This window comes from Muntiacus reevesi, chromosome 8, assembly GCF_963930625.1.
Source record: "Muntiacus reevesi chromosome 8, mMunRee1.1, whole genome shotgun sequence".
Taxonomy (NCBI): Eukaryota; Metazoa; Chordata; class Mammalia; order Artiodactyla; family Cervidae; genus Muntiacus; species Muntiacus reevesi.
This window is the reverse complement of record NC_089256.1, coordinates 43,678,655-43,704,876: the sequence shown is the minus strand read 5'-3', so window position 1 is coordinate 43,704,876 and position 26,222 is coordinate 43,678,655. Positions and strand designations below refer to the sequence as shown.

At 45.0% G+C, this 26,222-nt stretch overlaps 1 protein-coding gene across 3 annotated transcripts in view; it reads left to right on the top strand.

Annotated features, from left to right (window-relative positions):
• GPR156 (G protein-coupled receptor 156) overlaps positions 1 to 5,746 on the top strand; it is a 109,410-nt gene extending 103,664 nt beyond the window's left edge. For all 3 annotated transcript variants that reach the window (XM_065943553.1, XM_065943552.1, XM_065943554.1), the window contains one exon: positions 2,781 to 5,746. In XM_065943553.1, coding sequence (XP_065799625.1) covers positions 2,781 to 4,112 — 1,332 coding nt within the window. In that variant the 3' untranslated portion in view covers positions 4,113 to 5,746. The remainder of the gene's footprint in view (positions 1 to 2,780) is intronic.
• The last annotated feature ends 20,476 nt before the right edge of the window (positions 5,747 to 26,222 follow it).

The following is a 26,222-nucleotide window of genomic DNA, read 5'->3' as shown; positions in this document are numbered from 1 at the left end:
CTTATTCACTAGTTGCTCACTGGTCTGGGACTGTCTCCCAAGGATAAGAGAAGCAGACTGAATCAGGATGAAACTGGGAGTACCATAGTCAGAAAAATCACCTCCAGGCTTATAAGTCCAAGCAACCTTGGAGTTGCTGCCAGAAGACTACTGTCAGACTAGTTCACTAAATTTACCGTTCCCTCAAAGAGTCACTTCTGGGCAACTCTTCCATATCTTTCTTAATTAATTTTTTTGGAGTACAGTTTCTATATAATGTTGTGTTAGTTCCTTCCATACAGCAAAGTGAATCTGCTCTACATATACATATATCCCTGCTTTTTTAGATTTCCTTCCCATTTAGGTCACTACAGAGCACTGAGTAGCATTCCCTGTGCTATATGGTAGTTAACTCTTCTATATCTACTCGAGAAGAAGCCACAGGTTTGTCCATAGGTGACTTGTGTCCGGAATCCTAAAGAAGGGAAACACCCTTTTATTTCTCAGTTCAGTTCAGTTCAGTTCAGTCACTCAGTCGTGTCCAACTCTTTGCGACCCCATGAATCGCAACACACCAGGCCTCCCTGTCCATTACAAACTCCTGGCATTTACTCAAGCTCATGCCCATCGAGTCGGTGATGCCATCCAGTCATCTCATCCTCTGTCATCCCCTTCTCCTGCCCCCAATCCCTCCCAGCATCAGGGTCTTTTCCAACGACTCAACTCTTCACATGAGGTGGCCAAAGTATTGGAGTTTTAGCTTCAGCATCAGTCCTTCCAGTGAACACCCAGGACTTACCTCCTTCAGGATGGACTGATTGGATCTCCTTGGAGTCCAAGGGACTCTCAAGAGTCTTCTCCAACACCACAGTTCAAAAGCATCAATTTTTCGGCGCTCAACTTTCCTCACAGTCCAAATCTCACATCCACACATGACCACTGCAAAAACCATAGCCTTGACTAGACGGACCTTTGTTGGTAAAGTAATGTCTCTGCTTTTTAACATGCTATCTAGGTTGGTCATAACTTTCCTTCCAAGGAGTAAGCATCTTTTAATTTCATGGCTGCATTCACCATCTGCAGTGATTTTGCAGCCCAAAAAAATAAAGTCTGACACTGTTTCCACTGTTTCCCCATCTATTTCCCATGAGGTGATGGAACCAGATGCCATGATCTTAGTTTTCTGAATGTTAAGCTTTAAGCCAACTTTTTCACTCTCCTCTTTCACTTTCATCAAAGGGCATAATAAATGAATGGGCTTTCCAGGTGGCTCAGTGGGTAGAGAATCTGCTTGCAATGCAGGAGTCACAGGAATCACAGGTTTGATCCCTGGGTTGGGAAGATCCCCTGGAGAAGGGCATGGTAACCCATTCCAGTATTCTTGCATTGAGAATCCCATGGACAGAGGAGCATGGTGGGCTACAGTCCATGGAGTCGCAAAGAGTCAGATTTGACTGAGCAACTGAAGATGCTTGCAATAGAGTGAAAGTTGCTCAGTCGTGTCCAACCCCACGGACTATACGGTCCATGGAGTTCTCCCGGCCACAATACTGGAGTGAGTAGCCATTCCCTTCTCCAGAGGATCTTCCCAACCCAGGGATTGAACCCCAGGTTTCCCGCATTGCAGGCAGATTCTTAACCAGCTGAGCCACCAGGGAAACCCATGCTTGCCACAAATGGACATCTAAATACTCACCCTGAACTACTAAAGGGGATGGCAACAGAGGGCAGCATTTCGGCATTTGGATGAGCATTTCCTTATTACCTTCCCCAAACCCTCAGCCATGTCGTCTGCCCCAAGACCATCAGTTCCCAATGATGATCTCTTTCCTGCTCCACTGCCTTCAAACAAATTTCAGAAGGTAGACATCAGATCTGAACTAGGCAATCAGCTGCTGTAGCACCAGAGGGTTCTCAGGGAACACACACTGCTGTTACTCTTCCTCCTACTTCGTGCCCCATGGTCCTGCAGTTAGAATGGGCATGTCTCTGTAGCTGTCACCTGCCAGCATCCTAGGCACAGCCTGTTTTATCAACTAACAGCCATGCAGCAGGTAGGCAGCTCACTTCTCCAGTAATTCTGATGCCTGCACTTCTTTGGGAGATACCAACAGCTGATAGTGTCACATGATAGTGTTGGCCTCCCACCCCCATGTGTCAGCAGAGGGAGGTGATAACACCAACCTGATATTCTCACTCCACCCTAAACCCCACCCCCACCCCTGGCTCCAGTCTTGTCACACTGGCCAGGAATCTATCATTTCCATGTTCTCCCCATTTTCCAGGCTATTTAGCAAGAGGTAGGATGCTCGTTTCCCCAGTCCTTCATCCCCTTCACAGGCGCCTCAAAGTCATCTGTATTTTGCAAAAGTTTGATTGATATACCCAGAGATGGGCCATCCCAAACACTGTTCAGACTGCAGTTCTACAGAGCGACCTGACCCTCTCCTCAGTTCTGAGAGGATCTGCAGCAGGCAGCAGGCAGCTAGACTGTGCTCCGCCCCCCCCCCCCCCAATCTCTCTTCTTGCAGACAGTGCTACAGTTTGGGGACATATGGGGGGATTAAGATCATACAACAGTAAATGATAGTTACTCTTTACTGAGCACATATGTCAGTTTATTGTGCTAAACCCTTTATATGCATCATCTCATTTCACTTCAAGAAGGTGCCTCCTCAGGACCTAAGATCACCAGTTAGTATGTGGAGAAATGAATTTAAACTGAGATCTCTCCATCATGGGAGACACTATGAAAACCCTCAGCAGCATCTTTTGTTGATAGTTTTGCTTTTGTTTTATAGAAAAATGCTGTGATTGAAAGCCTGCAAGAACAAGTAAACAATGCCAGAGAGAAGTTGGTGAGACTGATGTCAGCAGGGTGCTCCTCTGACCTCCCAGAGGAGGCTGTACCACCTGCCTCTTCCCACCACAAGGACATCCTAGCCGCAGCCTCTGCCCATAGCCTGGCACCTCAAGGGCCTTCAGAATGTCTCTCTGACTCTCTGAATGATACCAGTGCGGCCACCCAGGACTCCCAGGGCACCTCAGTGCTGGCCTCAAATGTACAAGGCCTCAGGGGGCCTGTGAAGGACACCAGCCCCTCCACAGGGCAGAAGCAGAAAATTTCTGACTTGAAAGACCTTTCTAATCCTTTACATTTGGGCTGCAGCCAGAAGCCATGGGCTGAGCAAAGCCAGACTGCAGAAAGAAGAGACCAGGTACCCATGGCCCTCCACCAGTGTCTCATGCAAAGTGAAGAAGGCTCTGTTCCCCAGAGACAGGGGCAGGTAGAGAACTCAGAGGGGCCCCCAGAGCAAATGTCAAGAGTCAATTCAGTGATTAGGGAGAAACTTCAGGAAGTCCTCCAAGATCTGGGCCTGGGCCCTGGGGCTCCCCTCCCCTCTTCCTTGTCTTGTCCCCAGCAGCCCTGGAAGAGCAACACTGCCCACAGCCCCCAGAAGGTCCCCCTCTCCAAGGAGCCAGGCTTCAGCCCCTCCATGGTGAGGAGAAGGAGGGCGGCACAGCGGGCTCGCTCACACTTTCTAGGCGCTGTACCCTCCTATGTCGGGCATCGGGTAAACAGGGCCATTTCTGGGCAAAATGTACAGGACAAGGACAGCCCCTGCCTGGACCCCCAAACTGCTGATCCCAGGATAGCAAGACCCTCTTCTGGGAATCCTTTAGTACTCCCTGCTCCTCGAGGCAAGCCAGGTGCCCTAGAGGGCCGCACACAGCTCCAGGCAGAGCCCCGGCGAGCTGAACAGAACCTCGCATCCTTTCCCCAAAAGTCTTCTGGTTCTGGCCGGAAGCTGTGTCCCGCTGCCCCACGCCCATCCAGGGCCTCCCCCGACCTGCCTGGGCAGCGGCAGCCCCCAGGGTCCCCAGGCTGCCCCTCCCTGTCTTCTCCCAGTAGCTACCTTGACACCGAATCCAGCAGCTCAGACGAGCTCTTCTGCCGCTGCCACCGGCCCTACTGCGAGATCTGCTTCCAGAGCTCCTCTGACTCCAGTGACAGTGGCTCGTCAGATACCGACCCTGAGCCTGCGGGAGCGCTGGCTTCCTGGGAAAAGCTGTGGGCTCACTCTAAGCCTATTGTGAACTTCAAAGATGACTTGAAACCCACACTGGTGTGAACAGCAGAGGAAGTCTGGACCTAGGGCTCTGTCGGGATAAGCCATAGCATGGTCCGCTGTGGCCTTCAGGGAACAGACCCGTGCCCTTACCGCGTTCGTGTGCTCATTTGAGCACCATGGTTCCTTGAGCACTTCCTGATCTACACAAAGAGGGATATTGCCTGTTTTGTTACTACCTCACAGCATTCCTGTAAGAGACTCCAGCTGAGTGCCCATAAAAGATACCCTTTAGATAAAAAGGTGCTAAATGAGCACAAAGGGTCTTCAGTTCTGGTCAGCCTGCAATGTATAAAACTCCATATATACCAGAGGGATGGCTGGATGGACAGACAGATGGAGAAGTGGAAAGAAAATTTCTGCAGAACCAGAGTTGTGAACTGTGATTCATCAAATTGGCTTTTTGGTGGCCAACCTGCTAGGAAAATATCTCCTCTGGACTGGGTGGTCCACTCTCGGCAGGGGGTGGTTTGTTTCTGCTCAAGTTTGTGAACAACACCACCTCTCAGTTCCAGCTTCCAGTAAGACTCGTCTCAGAGCCACCTCTACATCTCTGTTTTGCGTTCATGTCTTCATACCATTGTGGCACCTCACCATTGTTGATGAGACAGTCAGGCAGCCTGGATCTCTCTCCTGGGTTCAGGTGGCACCTGAGGCACCCCTCTTCTTTGACCCTGCCGGTGGTGCAGTTTTGCAGTAGTGGGAAGTGTGCATTGGCAATCCCTGTTGAGGTTAGAGAGGCCCTGTTGGTCAAGAGGGTGCCAGCTGGGCCAACATGACCACTGATGGCTACATTGACCTGGAAATAGAAATCATGAAAATAGAAAGGAAGAAATGGGGGAGAAGATAAGAAAAAAAGACAAAACAGATTTTGCAGATTTACCTTGAGACTAGCATGGTACTTGGAAATATCAAATATCAGTAACTGCTTATGATAACCCTGTGAAGTAGGTACTCTCATCCCCATTTTACAGGTGGGGATTATGAGGCTTGAGAGGATGGAGGTGGCTTCCGTAGCATCACACTGCTGGAGAGGGGCCCATCTGGGAGTTGGCCACAGCTCACAGGATTGCAAGTGCATACACTTCCCTGGGGCACATCTCTTCACTTGTTCCTCTGGGAGTGGCAGTCAGAGTGTGGCAGGCTGGACAGCAAAGGTAGCGTGGGAAACTGCAGTGTGCTCAACCTGCAGTTCAGGATGACAAAACTGGGCTCCTCACCTAAGTAAGCAGCCCGCCACTGCCTCACTGCCTTGGGAGCCCACCCACACCTCCCACAGCACCAGGGAGCTGGTGAGAGATAAGTACCAGGGTCTTGTCAGCTGCCAGAGCCACAGAGAAAACACAGCTGGGTCCACTTCACTTGTTGCTGAGCTAGTTGTTTACAGGCTATTCCCTGCCCCTAACCTGTGTGTGTATCTGCATGTGTATACATGCTTGTGTGCAGGAGCATGGGCCTCATTAGATACATCTGGAGGGGAGCATTTGGCTCTAAATGTCTTGCAGAAGATGTTATCATGGACTCTTGTTGGCTGCTGACACCTTGTGAATCTCCAGACACTGGACCAGGAGGCCCTCCTGGCAATACAGCTTCTTCTGTTGTCCACTTTTAAATACAAATATCATAATTTATTCTGCGTTTGGGCTTGAAGTTTCTGCTTGTGCTGTTTGTATGCTGTCCAAGTGATGCCTTAATAAAAGAAATGACTCTCAAGGCAAGTCTCTTCAGAAATTGTAGTTTGGGACTGGGGAGGAGAGGTACAGGCAAGACTGAAGCACTCGAAGGAGTGGAAACAAAGCAGCATTTAGAGTTGCTGTTGGCTTACCATGGGATCCAAGTGCATTTCCCGCCACACTTCCACTGGTAAGACTCCTCTGACATCTCCATTTGCAGCTTCCTATCCAAGGAACACCTGTGAATGGAGGAGACTTGAGACCCTTGACTCTTCCCACCCACTGGGGGTCCTGTGCTTGGGCTTCACCTCCTTCAGCTCCTTTCCCCCCAGCGAGTCACCATTAGCAGCCTACTATTCAGGAGTGTGTGATACGGCAGTCCTCTCACTTGCTCCATTCCTACACCCTCAGTTCCCCCATCCCAGCCCGTCTATATCGCCATGCCTCTTCTGTCTAGAATTTCTCCCTTTTTTTGTGCACCCTGTGAATTACTCATCCCTCAAGACTCAGGTAGAACATTCACTCTCTCCTCAGCCTTTCCTGAGCATCCTCAGGTAAAAACAACATTCCCTAGTTAAATGAAGAAAGGTGTTTTGGGGCCCATGTTTCAAACTTAGTTGAAAAGAAGGTTCTATCATACATTTTACCTAGACTGACTTTGTAACGCTTGCTAGACTTTGTTGAAAAGATGGAGAATCTATCTTAATTTCCTTATTTATCATTTGGCTGGAAAACTGTGTGCCAAGCACCACAACTGCCTGCCCCAAAATACTCTGCACATCTGTTGTTTCCTCTGTGTGCCTCCTCTGCCCCCACTCCTCACCAGCTCCTCCCCTGGATCTTTTACTCAAGACCAGCTAACCCAATGAAGGTCTTAAAGGGATGTGTGTGCCATGACTTTGGGTCAACTCTTGATTGTTGCAGTTCTGAAGAAAGGGCAGAAACTTGGTGCAGAGAAATCCTGGGGAAGGAAACTTTGCCTCTGCTGCTCTTTGAGACTATGCCTGTCTCTATTGGTCTCAAGGTCTGGCATGGAGCCAGCCTCTTTTTTACCCAATTGCTTTGCTGATTGAAATCTTGGGACTGGATGTGTCCATCCCAGTCCCAAAGTCTGCCCCTTTCTCCAGCCCGGGTCAAACTCTCTTTCCTTAAAGGATCAGTGTGGCCTCCCCAGAGCTCAGGAAAATAGAGCATCAGATGTCAGTTCAGTCGCTCAGTCGTGTCCAACTCTTTGTGACCCCATGGACCACAGCATGCCAGGGCTCCCTGTCCATCACCAACTCCCAGAGTTTACCCAAACTCATGTCCACTGAGTCGGTGATGCCATCCAACCAACTCATCCTCTGTCATCCCCTTCTCCTCCTGCCCTCAATCTTTCCCAGCATCAGGGTCTTTTCAAATGAGTCAGCTCATTGCATCAGGTGGCCAAAGTATTGCAGATGACACCACCCTTACGGCAGAAAGTGAAGAAGAACTAAAGAACCTTTTGATGAAAGTGAAAGAGGAGAGTGAAAAAGTTGGCTTAAACTCAACATTCAGAAAACTAAGATAATGGCATCTGGTACCATCACTTCATGGCAAATAGATGGGAAAACAGTGGCATCAGACGTCAGACATGTTTTTACCAAACTGTATCACTTGTAAAATGGTAAAGAGAAAAGTCAACACAGGTTGCACAAAAATCTCTTCTATGTCTGTATTTATTATATTTAGATGTGTCTCCTTCACAGGCTACAAGTTCCTAAAAGCTCTAAGTGTGTCTTCTGCATCTTCATATCCTCTAGAGGAACCATTAGAGAGCTTTGCACAAATTATGAACCCGATAAATGTTTGATGGATGGATTTCTGGGCAGATAAATGGATGAAACAAAGGAAAGCAAGAAAACAAAGGAAGGCAAAGAACCTGTAATGGATCTTGCAGTGCAGCAGAAAGGGAAGCAGGGCCATCTGGCTTCACTGCTTTTCAATGAGGTAAGAGCAAGAAACATCACTGAAAGACACAGAGATGACTGAATTCTGAAAATGACAGTACTTTTAAGTCTCTTAGGGGTAGGGGAGGTAAAGTGACAAGAGTTAATGGCAGAGAAACAAGGTTGTTGTAATAAAGGTGTTCTCTTAAAGATGCTTTCCTTCCATGCTTGTAACTAAGTTACACACAGTATTAGCAGGAAGACAGTCTGCTCATCTTTCTCAGCATCATCTCCCCCTTTCTCAGAGCCGCAAACAAAACAGTGTCTCTGTTCTCTCTGGCTGCTGCACTCTTCCCAGGAACACCATCTGGGCTTTGTTAAGGAAAGTCTAATGCAGAGGTGACAACTTGGGGACTGAAAGCAGGAGAGATGTTACTCATTGCCCTCAAACTTGGCTCTTCTTCACCTTCAATACCCACTCTTCTGTCTTTCTCCTTGAATTATTTCTGATGTTAGCATCCCCTCGCCAAACTGCATTTGATTAAGGGAACATCTTGGGATGTTCAGTTCACCATGGAGGTCATGAAGAGATAAGAAATGCCAGTGTCATGATTCAGAATAATCTGTTATGCACTTGACAAGATCTGGGTCAATACTTTCCAATTCTTTTTATTCTTTGACTTACCTTTGGATGTCCAAATATACTAGCAAGACATGTAAGCTCAGAGAATAAGTACTTGGGAAAGGCCCTGAGAAGGTCTGCTGTTGACTAAGAGAAGAGCAGGAGAGTAGGAGGACAAGAAGTCCAGAAAACAGAGAGATGAGGGCGATACGGCGAAGAAGCGTGTGTGCTAAGTCACTTCAGTCAGGTCTGAGTCTTTGTGACTGACCCCTGGCAGCCTGTGACTTCCAGGCTCTTCTATCCATGGGATTCTCCAGAGAAGAATACTGGAGTGGGTGAAGGAGGGAAGAAAGTAAAGAACAAAAGGCACCTGCTTAGGTTTGTCCGTAGGCATTGCCTCCCTTGTAGATGAACGGGCTGCTCTGGTCTGAACTGAGCAAGAGTGGGGCCCACTTCTATGAAGAAGGCCAGGAAATCCTTGCAGAGCCCTTTCCTCAGTGGATACATAACCGTGGGTTCATTTATGTGCTAGATTGAGAGCCACCTGCTTGCCACTTCTTATAACTATCTTGGCGTCCCCAGCACCCAGCACTGTGCTGCATGCGTTGATGCTCAGCAGGCGTTTGTCAAAAGAAATCAAGACAAGAGTGGCCTCGCCAGAACTGTCTCAAGGGGGACCCCAGGGAGGCCATGCATAAGAACCGAGGTCACCTGGGAAGCAGGGTTTAGATATTTCACTTGGAGTAAACGAAAGTGCTGTTGATTCACTGTTTAAATGCTTTGTGATGATGCCTGGACCCTTTCTCAAAAGAAGTCCTTTAAATGTGCTCTCCACTAATTTTGGTACAATAAATTTCCCCATGGTCTACTGGGGCTTAGAGTCATCCGTGGGACTGTGTGACTTTCAGCAAGTTGGTTAACTTCTTTGTGGCTCAGTTTCCCCAACTGTAAACTGGGATAATACCTGGGTAGGTTTATAAATACCTAGATAAAACCTGGGTAGGTGAGGATAAACACCTACCTCACATAAATATGAGGGTTAAATAAATTAATATTAATTATTTATTTGAACTATGCCTGGAACCTAGTAAACATTATATAAATGTTTGTCTTAGAATGTTGTTTGGGAAATACAGCTTTATATTTTAAAAGCCTCTATATTGTTTTCTTGCTTTATACTAAAATCCCCATTCCTGTGTTCAGCTTGTTCCTGATGGAAGGGTCTTCTAAAAAGATCTGGTAACATAAGGATGGCCCTTTGGTTCAGCCTACTTCTAGGACAACAGAAAGTTCTCCCTGAACCCCTTCCAGGTCAGACTCACTGTGTGTGGGGAACGCATTCACCTGCAGGACTCAAATATTAGAGCAGGCCTAGGGAAAGATTCAGTTGAAAGTCAGGAAGTCTGATTTTTTTTTAGGGTGGAGCCAAAAGACAGCTACTTTCGTTTACAGAATAGTATGTCCTTTATAATATAAAAAAATATGTAGGGAGCCTAGTATGTGTCAAGGGAGCTACTATGTGACAGGGAAAGCTGATGTGCTGCAGTCTGCGGGGTCGCAAAGAGTCACGCACAACTTGGTGACTGAACAATAACAACAAAACTTTGTGTCACTAACACTTCTCTCATTAAGACTTAAAACAGCCCTGCTGCTGCTGCTGCTAAGTCGCTTCAGTCGTGTCTGACTCTGTGTGACCCCATATACCGCAGCCCACAGAATAGTTAATGATTTCTGTTTTACAGGTGAGAAAACTCTAACTGGGAGAGGTTAGGTAACTTACCCAAAGTAACTTAGCTGATTAGAGATGGAGCCAAAGTTTAACTGAAATCTGATTTGATTCCAGAGCCCTTTTTGGATGCCCCAGAGCATGTGCTCCATGTATGCTACCAGAAGACAGAAGGAATTTCAACCCAGCAGGGCAGGGACCTAGGCTGAGGCTTTCTTAGGACACCAAGGTTTCCTTAGGGAAAGCAAGCTTGTCTGGTTCTGTAAGCCTATTGCAAAACCCTCCATTGCTGAGTCATTGAACAGGGTCTTGAAGGCTGGAAGGGAACTTTCTAAAGCTACCCGGCCACTTTTGCCCGCTTCAGGAAGTTCAGTGCCAAACACACGTGATACTGAAAATAAGCAAGTCCCTTGTTTAAAAAGACCAAACCCAGTCCTCCAGACTGAAAGTTTTTTCTTAAGAGTTGCGCACTCTAAGTGACACAAAAAGATGATGCTGGACAAGGGTTGCAGAAAACCCCATGATGACTAGAAGGCATGAGACCACAGGGCTTCTGGGGAGACTGGGAATGGGCCACGGAATCTCTTCAACCCCAGCCTCCACTTTGCTGAAAAACTTGCATTGCTCCCACTTCCTGCAAGATGAGCTCTCACCTTGGTTTGGGATTCAAGGCCCTTCCTTATGGAGTTCTACCTTCCCCCATTCTCAACTTGCCTAAATCTCTCCTCCTGTCTCCCATCAAATGGGTTTACTATATGGTAAGCAGAGCTTGCCAGCACCCTCCTCAACACTCACTTTTGGTCATACCAGCCCCTCTCTCCCTCCTTCTACACATCCCAGCCTGAAGTGACCTCTTGTTCCCCTTACCAGTTCCAGCTGGTCTCAGAATTTATTATCTTGGGCAGTTCTATAAGTCCTTCATGTTAACTTCTCACATGTTCATTTCTTGCCTCTCCAACTAGATTATCAGACATCAAAGCCATGTCTGATTTATCATCGCATGCCCACAACATCTTGCACAGTGCCCAATGCCTCAGAGATCTCAATCAGCATTTTTAGGTTTATTTTGAAGACTGATCAAGTCACTGTTTGTTCTCACCTTTCTGTTTGTATCAAGTGGATCTTGAGCAAACAAAAAGAAATTTGGCAGCTTTTTTTTCCTCAGACTGTACTTGAAAGTTTAGCATTTCAGAAGATCTCTGCTGTCTCATTAGTTGAGAGTCCACTATATTCCAAGCATTATGATAGAGCCTTGAAGATAATGCTGAAAGAAATTAAGCTAATAGGACCCAAGTAATAAGATCCCTGAAAACTCTGGTTGCAATTTCCCCAGCATCCTCAAAACAAACAAACAAAAATCAGCAACAGCAAAAACCTCTCCTCTGGATAGTTCCCATCTATGAACACCTACAGAAATCTGGAGGGTCCTAAAAAAAGAGGGAAGTCAGATGTTTCTCTTGTTGCTACTGTTACCACCATAAAATATAGTGGAGAACTGGAAACAGAATGCAGGTCTATCAACAGTCTTCTGATGTCACAAGCAAGTACTTTTACACTCAGGAAAAGAGGCCCTACCAGAGAATGCAGCCAGATGTTGTATTTCCAGCAGCTATCCCTGTCACTGTGGGACTACAGGAGTATCATGACTGGGCCTAGTGACCTGGGTCTTGCATGCAGAAGCCACTGCTGTCGATCTACATTCTAAAAGGATTTCTTTCCTCTGAAGCCCTGCCTGTAACTTCCAGGATATCCCATAGCAAGGGAGGGTCTGACACTAGTATTTAAGTTCCCAAAGTGATTTTCTTGTGCAGCCAGAGTTGAGAGCACCTGGGCTTTGACTCTGATCTCCATACCAGAAAGAAGCTTCTGGGTCCTGCCACCATCTCTATCTTTGAAAGAAAGTGAAAGTGAAAGTCACTCAGTCATGTCTGACTCTGTGTGACCCCATGGAGTGTACAGTCCGTGGAATTCTCCAGGCCAGAATACAGGAGTGAGTAGCCTTTCCCTTCTCCAGGGGATCTTCCCAACCCAGGAATCTAACCCAGGTCTCCCGCACTGCAGGCAGGTTCTTTACCAGCTAAGCATCCTTATGATCTGCCCAACTCCTGTCCTGGAGTAATCCGACTCCTTCATAAGTATATGCGTTAGGGAAGATAGACAGATTATAGATATTCTCTTCTCCCCTACTCTCTCCTTTTCTATCCCTTCATCTCCTGTGGGTGGGTCCCCCCTCCTCTGGGAGCCTTTCCCGTACATCTCAGCTCATGGCACCTGCTCTCTGCTCCAGCAGTGATCTCACAGTCGCCCAGCTTACACTCACCCACGTGAGGAGTGCAGCCCCTCATGTGGATATTCTTCACCTCTGAAGAATCTGAAATCACAAACTCCTCAAAGACAAGAGCCATTCTCTGAATGTCTTTATGTTTTGACAGGGATGAGCATGGAATGCTGTGTACCCAGTAGATGTAAGAGGTGCTTTAGTATTAATGGAAAGAAAAAGGAAAGGGAACAAGAGAGGGCAAGTTCTTATTCAACAAATGTTTTCTGCACCTCTATCATGAAGCAGATGGAGAAACAGTAAACAAGTCAACAAAAGGTAAAATTTCTCATATAGTGGTAAATACAATAAAAAAATAAATACACTGGGGGGTAAAGAGATAAGAAATGGATGCATAAATAAATGAATGAATGAATTTATCAAATGTCTATTAAATGCAATCTCTATAAACATCTAATTCACATCCACCCAGGGTTTTCCTCACCAGCTTGTACAAAAGCAGAAGGGGGCCACCGAGTATCTATATTATTTTGCTAGGGCTGTGACAACAAAGTATCACAGATTGGGTGACTTAAAAAACAGAAATTTATTGTCTCAGTTCTGGAGACTAGAAGTCTAAAATCAGGATGTCAGCAGGATTGATTCCTTCTGAGAGTTGTGATGGATCTATTCCAGGCCTCTCTTCCTGGTGTATACCCCAATGACCTCCCTGTAACTTAATTCCCTCTGTAAAGATTCTATCTCGAGATGAGGTCACATATGAGGTACCGGGGGTTTAGGACTTCAAGATATAAATTTTGGAGTAACACAGTTCAACATATGCATGTGTGCATGCTGAGTCACTGGAGTCATGTCTGACTTTTTGTGACCCTATGAACTGCAGCCGACTAGGCTCCTCTGTCCATGGGATTCTCCAGCAAGAATACTGGAGTGGGTTGCCATGTCCTCCTCCAGGGGATCTTCCCTACCCAGGGATCAAACTCATGTCTCTTATGTCTCAGAACATAAAGACATTCATAGAATGGCTCCTGCATTGGCAGGAGGGTTCTTTACCACTAGTGCCTCAACCCATAAAAGCATCCACAGTTTTCAGCTTTCTACCAGGATCCACAGAGCATCCAGGGTTTACCACTTAAAGATTAATTTGTTCCATTGTAAATTTCTTGAGAGTAGGAACTCTGTTATTCATACCTACTTCTAAAGTCACTAGGACCACTCCTGGCACATATGAGATATTTCACAAATGTCAGATTGAATTCACTTTTGTTCAAGAAAACTCAAAATGAAGATGAGGACATTTAGCCCCCAAAATCATGAAAGGTTGATAGCCTGCAGCAATTCCTGGAACTTACTGAGTCAAAGGAAATTATGTTTCCATGACACAGAATCTGTCTGGCTTTCTTAATTAGGGGTATTTGCATGATGAGAGGAGACTTGTTTCTGAATAGTCTTTGCTTTCCTCCTCTCAAATCAATGGCCTCTGCTTCTGACATCAGAATTATCTCTACAGCAACTACATGAGTCACAGAAAGAGGGTCTGACTCTCAGTAGGGGATTGAGCAGCAGGATAGAGGGAAAGCGTCTTCAGATAGAGACCCCTTACTGAGACATACAGGAGAAAGGGAGGGCCCACAGCTAAGCCTCCCAGGTACCAAATGCAATAGAAACAGCAAATTAGTTTTAACCAGTGTCTCCCCAGGCTTCCCAGGCGGCACTAGTGGTAAAGAACACACCTGCCAATGAAGGAGACCTAAGAGATCCAAGTTTGATCCCTGGGTCAGAAAGATCCCCTGGAGGAGGACATGGCAACCCACTCCAGTATTCTTGCCTGGAGAATTCCAAGGTCAGAGGAGCCTGGTGGGCTATGGTTCATAGGGTCATAAAGAGTCAAACCCAACTGAGGTTGACTTAGCAGCAGCAGCAAGTATCTCCTCACCTTCAGGATATGCTGCTACTTCCCTTCCAACTGCTTGGTAAAGGTCTCCAAAGCCCCACACCAACTGGGCCTCTCATCCTCAGTCCCTGGACCAACTGTGAAAAGCTCAACATCCAACAACCCAGAATGAAGATACATGGAGAGGTATGAGCTGTTACCGCCATCTTGCCTGATGCTCACTGAGGTCTATTATGGACTTCAGCTATGGCATCTCAGTCCAACCACCTCAGATTCCCTGAATGGGGGTTTTCCAGACCTGAAGACATGCTTCCCAAGTCTTCTTCCACCACTGAAATTGTTGAATGAAGATCTCAGCAAGTCTTTGTCAGAATGGGCAGTGTTATTAAGATCTGTTTGTTCAGATCCTCAAGAAAGAGAAGTCAGATGGTTAAGCAGGAAAGAGTTCCCATGCTTTCTCTTCTACCCTCAGCAGGTGTCTAGTCCTCCAGGTTGGACACCAAACAAACCTGAAGAAAGACTTCTGGAAGATGATCCAGAAAGTTGAGGCATATCTATCCAGATTCCAACTTATATTAAAGGAGAGAACCTTTTCCCCACGCTGCTGTGAAGAGGCTGCTGAAACGCCACAGCACTAGTGAAAATGGTTAAAAACAATGAGGGGCTTGTTAGCAGTGTCTCTGAGGGGACAACACCAAATCCTTGGACTGCAGCCTCCCCCGGGAGTTCTCGGGAGAGGACTTTTGCAGCAAAGGCACAGAGCTTATGATTACAGGACTTTCAACCTTCATTCCGGGAAGTTGGACTGGATCCTGTAAAGGCTGGGAGGAATTTGTTTTCCCCTGTGGCCTGAGTCTTGGATTAGTGTTTCTCAAATGGAGAAGATATTCTCAGAGAACCACAAGATCTCTTTGAGATTTTTTTTTTAATTTGGCTCTTTATTATAGTGATAATATAAATTTTAACTTGTTCTGAATCATCTGGATGACTTTTGGAAAGCTCCATGAAATTTCAGTACCACAGGTTGTGCTAGTGAATGTTTTCATAACAAATGAAGCCCAAATGACATCAGGGTTTATTGTATAAGTGAGGATTTTGAAATGGTTTGAATGTAAAAAAAAAAAAAACAACACTAGAAAACTAGTGGGAGAATTGAATCATCACATGGCAGATCCCACATGCTGATCCCATATGCTCCTTCAGAATCTCGTCTCTCTCCCCTCTTCAGGTGGAGTCTGTATTTCCTCCCCTTTAACCTCAGTGGGCCTTTGTGACCACTTCAACAAATAGAATGTGGTCAAAGTGATGTTGCATGGCTTCCCAGGCTAGGTCATAAAAAAAATAGAAATTCTTCCTGGCTCTTGCTCTCTGAACACTTGCCTTTGGAACACAGTTCAGGCCCCATGGGGAGGCCACATGTTGGCATTCTGGCTGAAAGACTCAGATAAGAGTCAGAAGCCAGCGTCAAGTTCCAGGCATGTGAGTAAACAAGTTTTCAGATCAGGGATTGGCAGATTTTTGACCTGTAGGCCAAATCTGACTTACTGTTTTTATATTTTATTGAAACACAACCACGCTCACTTATTTGTCAATGGTTTCTTTCTATGTCTTATTTCTTTCTCTGCAACAGACTTTAGTAGTTATAACAGAAATTCTATGGTCTGCAAAGGTAAAAATAATTTACTATCTGATCTTTTACAGAAAAGGTTTATCATTCTCTTCATTAGATGATTCCAGCCCCTGGTCTTCGAGCCAATCCAGGTAAGTCATAGGGTGTAGACACAAGCTCTCCCCAAGCCTCAACCCAAATCAAAGATGTCTAAGCAAAATAAATGCTGCTGTCTTAAGTCACTAATTTGAGGATGACTTATACACGTGCCCAGTCACGTCCAACTCTTTGCAACCCCATGGACTGTAGCCCACCAGGCTCCTCTGTCCATGGAATTTTCCAGGCAAGAATACTAGAGTGGGTTACCACTCCCTTCTGCAGGGGATCTTCCCAAGCCAGGGACTGAACCTGTATCTCCTACATTTGCAGACAGATTCTTTACCACTGAGCCACCAGGGAAGCAGCTTATTTTGTAGCAATAGATGATTGAAACAATTTTAAAAGCATACTAGATTCAAGAGGTCCTTGCCAGAGCAGATGATTTCATATTCAGATTCTACTGCTCAGAGCTTATCTTTGTATGTACCAAGTTGCAACTGTTCTTTAGCTTCAAGTATAGTAGGTAATTACAATAAAGACCTTTTTTTGGTTCCCAACTCTAAGAGTTAGATTAGATGACTCCTTTAATTCAGATTTCAATAACATCACAATGTTAATCTTATCTTAATGGAAAGATAATTTTACATTATTATCAGAAAAACTTCATTAAAATTGGTCTTAAAGCCTTGATTGCTGGCATCATTATTGTGAAGTGTGTGATCTGATTATTCTGAACTATCAAACCAAGCTTTGATGTTACTAGTGACATTCCCTTTAACATACTTAGGCAGTTATTCTCTGTATTAAGATAAAGTCAAAATGCAGACAAAAACTAAACAGAACTAAAACCAAAATTTTTCTATTTTTAAACAACTTTGGGGTTTCGTTTTAGCAGAATATCATCTCTCATATTAAATTTAATTATATAGAATTTTGTGGATTTTTAGATTTGGTTTTCTAATTGTCTAACCTGTAAATAGAGCTGTACACATACAATTCTATACCTACTTTTACACATACAAATATGTACGTGTTCATGTGCATGTGTGTGTTTGAAACATCAGAACAGGCAACAGAGTAAATCTGTAATGTATCATTTTTCCTTAAAAGAGGCCTGTACATACACAAAAGGACAAATATTTTATAATTCTCCTTATGGTGGCTTAGATGGTAGACAGTAAAGAATCCATCTGTAATGCAGGAGACCCAGATTCAATTCCTGGATCAGGAAGATCCCCTGGAGAAGAGATGGCTATCCACTCCAATATTGTTGCCTGGAGAATCCCATGGTCAGAAGAACCTAGTGGACTACAGTCCATGGCATCATAAAGTGTTGGACATGACTGAGCGACTAATGCTTTCATGCTTATGTGAGGTCCCTAGAATAATCCAATTTATAGAGACAGAAAGTAGAATAGTGTTAGCAGGGATTGTAAGAAAAGGAATGGGGAGCTACTATTTAATGGGTAGGAAATTTCAGTTTGAGGTGATGAGAAAGTTCTGAAGAGGAATGTGATGATGGTTGCACAAAAATATAAATACATTTACTGCTACTGAATTTAAGACTTAACATGGTTAAAATGGTAGATTTTATGTTATTTCTATTTTACCAAATTAAAGACAGTAAGAGAGTAAGGGAACATTTCATGCAAAGAGGGGCACAATAAGGACAGAAACAGCGAGGACCTAACAGAGACAGAAGAGATTAAGAAGACCTGGCAAGAATACACAGAAGAACTATACAAAAAAGGTCTTAATGACCCAGATAACCATGATGGTGTGGTCACTCACTTAGAGCCAGACATCCTAGAGGGTGAAATCAAGTAGGCCTTGGGAAGCATTCTTACAAACAAAGCTGGTAGAGGTGATGGAATTCCATCACCTGAACTATTTCAAATCCTAGAAAATAATGCTGTTAAAGTGCTACACTCAATATGCCAGCAAATTTGGAAAAGTCAGCAGTGGCCACAGGACTGGAAAAGGTCACGTTTCATTCTATTCCCAAAAGGGCAATGCCAAAGAATGTTCAAACTATCATATAGTTGCACTTATTTCACATGCTAGCAAGGTAATGCTCAAAATCCTTCAAGCTAGGCTTCAATAGTATATGAACCGAGAACTCCCAGATGTATAAATTGGATTTAGAAAAGACAGAAGAACCAGAGATCCAATTGCCAACATCCATTGGATTATGGAAAAAGCAAAGGAGTTCCAAAAACATCTTCTTCATTGACTATGCTAAAGCCTTTGACTGTGTGGATCACAAGAAACGAAAATTCTGAAAGAGATGGGAATATCAGATCCCCTTACCCATCTCCTTAGAAATCTGTGTGCAGGTCAAGAAGCAACAGTTAGAACTGGACATGGAACAGACTGGTTCAAAATTGGGAAAGAAGCACATCAAGGCTGTATATTGTCACCTGCTTATTTAACTGCTATGCAGAGCACATCATGAGAAACGCTGGGCAGGATGAATCACAAGCTGGAATCAAGATTGCAGGGAGAAATGTCAACAACCTCAGATATACAGATGATACCACTCTAATGGCAGAAAGTGAAGATGAATAAAGAATTTCTTAATGAAGGTGAAAAAGGAGAGTGGAAAAGCTGGCTTAAAACTCAACATTCAGAAAAGTAAGATCCTGGCATCTGGTCCCATCACTTCATGGCAAATGGAGAAAAAGTGAAAACAGTGACAGATTTTATTTTCTTCTGCTCCAAAATCACTGCAGATGGTGACTGCAGACATGATTAAAAGATGCTTGCTCCTTGGAAAGAAAGCTATTGCAAACATAGAGAGTGTATTAAAAAGCAGAGACATCACTTTGCCAGCATAGGTCAATATAGTCAAAGCTCTGCTTTTCCTAGTAATCATGTACAGATGTGAGAGTTAGATCATAAAGAAGGCTGAGCAACGAAGAATTGATGCTTTCAAACTGTGGTGCTAGAGAAGACTTGAGAATCCCTTGGATTGCAAGGAGATAAAACCAGTCAATCCTAAAGGAAATCAGTCTTGAATATTCATTGGAAAGACTGATGCTGAAGCTGAAGTCCAACACTTTGGCTACCTGATTGATGCAAACAGCCAACTCACCAGAAAAGACCCTGATGCTGGGAAAGATTAAGGGCAGGGTGAGAAGAGGGTGACAGAGAATGAGATGCTTGGATGGAGTCACTGACTCAATGGACAGGAGTTTGAGCAAACTCTGAGAGATCCTGAAGGACAGGGAAGACTGGCGTGCTGTAGTCCATGAGGCCACAAAGTGTCAGACACATTTAGCAACTGAACAACAACAAGAAAGGGCGGGGGAGGTGGGGCACTATACCTTCCTTAAATATGAGAAATTCCAGCTCAATCTAAAAGTAGCTGAGGATCTCTCTGGGACCTTTCCCTCAAGTCAAGATGCTTAACCTGGACCTTTGAGGTTTGAACACTGAGAAGGTGAAAAGATCTTCTTTGGAAATGGCACCAAAGAATCAGGGCCCCGAGAAAGAGCATCTGGTTCTTAGCCTGAGCCACCCACCCTTTTTGGTGAGGGGCCCCTGAAAGCCCCAGAGCCTGGGAGGGAGGAAGTGATTCCGGAGAGGAGCCGAGCATTCTGAAAGGAGAAGGCCTCCACCTGGAGGCACTCAGAAGTTTCAGCTGTAACATATCTTTTTGTTTCACACCAAATGAGAACTCCTAGAAGACAGGGATCTTGGTGCAATGCTGGAGACTGAGGAACCCTTCTAATAAGAAGTGGAGACAAACAGTAAAGGAAATGGGGCAATGAGAAGGGAGATTTGAAGGTAGGCATTGAAGGGAAATGATGCAGTACACTCTAGGTGCTAGATTCTAGGCTTTACATTCTTCTCTTTTAAATCTTCACAATAACACTCACTGTTTTTCATCTCTGGTCTGTAGAAGAGGAAACTAAGGTCAGAGAGATGAGCTAATTTGCCCAAGTGGTCACACAGGTCACAAGAAGCCAGGATGAGAATGGGTTCTGCCTGGCTGTCAAATTCCCAGTCCTTGCCCCTTCTGCTTCCTTGTCGCAGCCTCCCTGGCCTTGCTCTTACCTACTGTGTAATGGCTCTGTCTTGCTACAGCCCCCTTATCCTCCTTTTCCCAGGCTAAAAGGAGCCCTTGGGCTCTCTCTGAGTAATGTAAGAATTTGGCAAATAGTAAGGGACCCTCAAGAAGTAGAGTCTGGGGGAAACAGCAAGTTAGACTGCCCCCAGCTGGCCCCAGAATAAGACCATGGCAGGGCCCCTCATGGTGCTAGAGGAGTCACCAAACATCATTTTGGAGCACTGATATAGGATCCTTTCTTCAGGATGTTTAATTTAGCATGCTGGTGTACCTGGGAACAAAGTCCTTCTGTAGGAAGATTAGGCATGCTAAACATTCTTCATACCCAAACAGCAGTGCAACCCTTTCTAGCCACACTGAAAATAGCTCTAAAAATAATATCATGAGCAGCTCCTGTTTGCCCCGTCCCAGGAGAAGGTAAACAAGTAAAATCAAAGGCAGCTGCTGCTCCAGCAACCTCTTCCTGTATTTGTTTCTTCTCTCAGGGACGACCCACTCCCCCACCCCCACCTCTGCTTTTCCTACTCTCCACAGTTCAGCCATCAATTCCTCTCCTCCATCAAATTAGATACAGGTGTAGCATCCGTTACCAACATTTTTTCAGTGATTCTTTACACTTTACCATGAATTAATTTTTGTGTATATGGCCCATTTGACATTTTCAGAGTTGGATCAATATTCTCCAGTAACCAAACTAAGGTTCAGGACCTGAAAGAGGATAGAGGAGGTTAGGCTAAATGACTTGTAGAGGACATGATTCCACACCTGAAGCAACTCCAGATACCTCAATGGAGCTCCCACTTGTGGGTGTGGGCCACTAGGTGACAATTACACCCCCTTCAGTGTTGCAGCTGGCCCTGGACAACCGGCCTGTCCCTGGAGCACCGAGGTCTAACTTGCGTATCTTTCTGGGGCAAAGATCTCTGAGAAGCTCATAAATACCCTTTCATTGTAGCAACCGACTCTTTCTTATCTGCTTTTAACTTCACTGGAAATACTTGTAAAATCACTCAGAGAAACCTTTAAATGAAAAGAGAAAACCTTCATACCTCAGTAGGAATTCTGTCTGACCAAATATTTCTATGATATCAAGCAAGAGCCTTCATTATGTTGTGTGATTTGGAAAACCTGGGTCCTGGGGGTTCCTCTTTGGAGATGCAATCCCATGCTAGCCTTCCTTTCAAGGCGGGCTGTTAGGATAGTCTGGTTAGACTACCCTCCCATGCCTCTTCCTGCACCTGGAAAAGTCCTAGCTCCCCGGCCACTCTTCTGTGAAGCCTTTTTTGAGTCCTTTCCCAAACTTTAGCCCCACCCTCTCACCAAATATGATCAAAACAGATATTTGTCATGAGACTTCTCAAGCATTAACACATCAGTCCACTGTTATTTGCCCAAATGTGTCTTCCTCACTCGACGGCAAGTGTCTAGACAGCAAGGGATAGTCTTAATTTATTTCTGATCCCCAGCCTAGCAAGCTGCCATCCACCACCTGGAGAGCAGGTGGAGATCGAAAAGAAGTCTGTTACCTCTCTGAAAATGCCAGCTGTCAGAACTAACCATTATCCAGTCACTGAGCAATTTCACATCATCTCTTCTGCCCTGTCCTAGGGCCTAAAGAGCTGAATCACTAGGTGGGTAGGTGAGGAATGGGGTGTGTTTAGGTTGGATTTGAGGAGGTACATGTGTGGTGGTGTGGAAGTGCCTGACACATGGTTGGGTTCCTTTTGGACACTAATCTGCTCCCTTATATCTGCTTGCTCACAAAGAACTATCATCTGTCTGGGAAAAGTGGCCAACTGGATGAAGGCCATTTCCGCCTGTCTCAAAGCTGACTTCCTTTCCAGCTGCAAGAAAATTGTCCATAGAAGGACACAATTCGGAATTATGTTCTGGAATATTTTCCACCTGCTCTGCTTCCTTCAGAGTCTTGCTACTCAAAGTGTGGTCCTCAGAACAACAGTATGAATATCACTTGGGAACTTGCTAGAAATGCAGAATCTCAGGCCCCATCCGGATATGCTTGATCAGAATCTACATTTCTACAAAAATCCCCAGGTGATTCATATGCACAATAAATTGTAAGAGAACTGATCTACAGCGTACCTTGAGGCCACAGTATTTCATAGTGGGTGTGGTATCTCTGTAAACTCTGGGGTGCTCTATCTCACTGCAAAAAGTCAGGGTCACAGTGGAATAAGTCAATTTTGGCACACTTTAGGTGTTTAAGAGGGCCTGTTATTTGGCAATGTTTGGGCGTTAAACAGCCCTGGCACATTTTTAGTTTACTGGGAGTTAACCATAAATCCCCAGCTGGTGGCAACCTGTACTCCAGACCATAGTCTCTTGCCAGACTCTCAAAATATTCTTCAACATTAACCAGGCCATAATACCGTGGTCACCAAGGGGAAGTGTATAGACAAGGTAAAGACAAAATGAAGGTTCTCTGACAAGCATTGGAGAACCATTGCAGTCCAATGAGGTTTTCTTAGTAACTGCATCAGACAAATCTAAGAATTAGCAAGCCACTCGGGGTGGGAGTGAGGGAGTCACATGACCTGTGGAGTGTTGCAGCCTGGACTTACTTCAGTGATACTCGCAAAATCTGAAGAGGCCCCTGAACTAAACTGTGGTCAACCCCAGGAATCCTCGGCAGGGCAGTAGGCCCAGCAAGGATGGCCTGGGACTGACCTCAGCCACACTCTGGTTTCTGTAATTGGAGCAGGACACTGTTCCCAGGACTTCCTGAGGTCAGATGAGTTAAGGGTCAGAGCCGAACATGTTCTCAGGGATGATAGGAATTGAGCCCACCTGGGAAAGGAGGCCGTGCCACTCACATAAGTGTGCAGATTGCCAGGGTGCATCCCTGGTAGAGAAACATCCACAGGGCAGACAGCAGGTGGCAGCCTGTGGGTGAGGCAGCCCGTGTGCATGGCTCGCTTAATGTGAGGAATCTCTTGAGGATCTGCAAGGCATTGTGCAGACTTGACAATAAAGCCAGAACTGGTGCTCAGGAGACAGGCAGAGACTCAACTGTTGTGCTAAGACAGTTCCAAGAAACAGAACAAACTGAGGCAAAGAAAGGAAGCATACTTTCATAGATTTTAATAAAGATTCAAAGTAGAAATAGAAAAAATGAGGTCCAAGGAGGTAAAAAGCAAGATGGAATTGAAACTGAAGACCTGTTCTGTTACAACCCAAGTTTTACCCTGAGTTGACCTTGAGTGTAGAAAGCTTGTATCATTTAGTTTCTTCTTTTTGCCTTTCTCTTGGTATGCAGGAAGTGACTCCTTGCCCCTTTGCTCCCACTCAGGTCCTAATAGAACCCTTTATTCCTCTATTTTCAACCACAATGGCTTTCCTAACAATTTGCCAACAGCCTCTGGTATGGAAGCTGTCACTGACCCATGAAGTATCTAGTCAGAAACTGTTCCCGGACCAGTGTGAACAATGTGTGTCTTTAACTATACATTTCATATATATGTGTGTGTGTGCTGTGTGCATGCTAAGTCACTCCAGTGATGTCCAACTCTGTGCAACCCTATGAACTGTAGCCCACCAGGGTCCTCTGTCCATGGGATTCTCTAGGCAAGAACACTGGAATGGGTTGCCATGCCCTCCTCCAGGTGATCTTCCCGAATCAGGGATTGAACCTGTGGCTCTTATGTCTTCTGCATTGGCAGGTGGGTTCTTTACCGCTAGCATCAAGCCTCATATATATAATATATATATTTTATATATAAAATTTTATGGTAACTTTAATATTTTCATTTAAAAATATTTCTTAATTTTGTGGTAACAACTTAATAATAACTATATATAGTTATTAAATTTTTTATACTTCATTTAAACTTTATATTTGTTATAAAACCACAAAAATTACCCATAACCCCTTCACCTAAATAAAACCATTTTTCTCAGTCATTCCTGTGTGCCTTAGAATGACAAATAAACACAGCTGAATAGAACCCATGTTGTCCAAGGCCACACCTGTCTGAAATAAAATAGAGTCACAGTAATGGTAAAACTGGCATTTCTCTGGCTCTGCTGTCATCTTCAATTCTGGGAAATCTGACCGCTCTCAAATTCCACCCACCTATTTCTGGGAGTTCCTAACCAAGGGTGGGGTGGGGGAGGTCTCTTATGTTTTCCCAAAGAAGGTTTTTTCAGTTACAAAGCGATCTTTACTATCATCCCTCTCTCCCTTCCTGTTCTGAACGTTTTGGTGTTACCTCCTGCATGCCTCTCAAACTGTAACTTCTTCCCTAATATCCGCACTCCAAAGATAGCTGTGCCCCCACCCCCAGCCTTTATCTTTGTACAAGGCTCTCAATGTCTTACAAGCCTTGGGGTCTCCACCATGATCCCTGAGGACTGGATGAAAAGGCAGACTGAGTGAATGATGGGATGCTGCACTTGGAATCACACAGTGAGATACACTCCTGGGCAGACCCATGACCATGCATGTGTGCTAAATTGCTTTAGTCGTGTCTGACTCTTTTTGGCCCTGGGGACTGGAGCCCACGAGGCTCCTCTGTTCACGGGAGTTTTCAGGCAAGAATATTGCACTGGGTTGCCATACCCTTCTCCAGTGCCTGGGTAGACCCATATTTTAGTTTTTAGTTCACTCACTCAGTTGTGTCCAACTGTTTGCGACCCCATGAACCACAACACGCCAGGCCTCCCTGTCTATCACCAACTGCCGGAGTCCACCCAAACCTGTGTCTGTTGAGTCGGTGATGCCATCCAACCATCTCATCCTCCGTCATCCTCTTCTCTTCCTGCCCTCCATCTTTCCCAGCATCAGGGTCTTTTCAAATGAGTCAGCTCTCCGCATCAGGTGGCCAAAGTATTGGAGTTTCAGCTTCAACATCAGTCCTTCCAATGAACACCCAGGATTGATCTGCTTTAGGATGGATTGGTTGGATCTCCTTGCAGTCCAAGGGATTCTCAAGAGTCTTCTCCAGAACCACAGTTCAAAAGCATCAATTCTTCGACGCTCAGCTTTCTTTATAGTCCAATTCTCACATCCATACATGGCTACTGGAAAAACCATAGCCTTGATTAGATGGACCTTTGTGGACAAAGTAATGTCTCTGCTTTTTAATATGCTGTCTAGGATGGTCATAACTTTCCTTCCAACGAGTAAGTGTCTTTTAATTTCATGGCTGCAATCACCATCTGCAGTGATTTTGGAGCCCCCCAAAATAAAGTCAGCCACTGTTTCCATTCTTTTCCCATCTATTTGCCATGAAGTGATAGGACTGAATACCATGATCTTAGTTTTCTGAATGTTGAGCTTTTAGCCAACTTTTTCACTCTCCTCTTTTACTTTCATAAAAACGCTCTTTAGTTCTTCTTCACTCTCTGCCATAAGGGTGGTGTCATCTGCATATCTGAGGTTTTTGATATTTCTCCCGGCAATCTTGATTCCAGCTTGTGCTTCCTCCAGCTCAGCATTTCTCATGATGTACTCTGCATTTAAGTTAAATAAGCAGGGTGACAATATACAGCCTTGACATACTCCTTTTCCTATTTGGAACCAGTCTGTTGTTCCATGTCCAGTTCTACCTGTTGCTTCCTGACCTGTATACAGGTTTCTGTGTATGGTTGTATGTAATCACCAGTGCTGCAGAGATGGCTCCGCATCTAGCAAGTCCATCAGAACTCAAGTGATAGAGGGTGGTGTTAAAGTAGCAAAGAACCTTAAAATTGTTTCAATTAATTAATTGTTTCAATTAAAGTTTGCAATCTCCTGCTTTAGTTCTTAGTGGTCACAAATGGAGATACAATTCGAAACCTAATGTCACCATTAAGAACTGGAAAGGTGGATGGGTTTTGCTATTGGAATTCAAAGGATTGATTCAACTAGGCTGAGAGTCAGAGAAGTCCACACAGAACACGAGATATGAGCCCAGTTTCTGTTCAAACACTGCTATGTCCACCTCTTTGCGATCCCACAGACTGCAGCATGCCAGGCTTCCCTGTGTTCACTATCTCCTGGAGTTTGCTCAAACTTACATCCATTGAGTCGGTGATACCATCCAACCACCTCATCCCTCTGTTACCCACTTCTCCCCCTGCCCTCAATCTTTCCCAACATCAGGGTCTTTTCCAGTGAGTCGGCTTTTCCCATCAGGTGGCTAAATTATTGGAGCTTCAGCTTGAGCATCAGTGCTTGCAATGAATATTCAGGGTTGATTTCCTTTAGGACTGACTAGTTTGATCTCCTT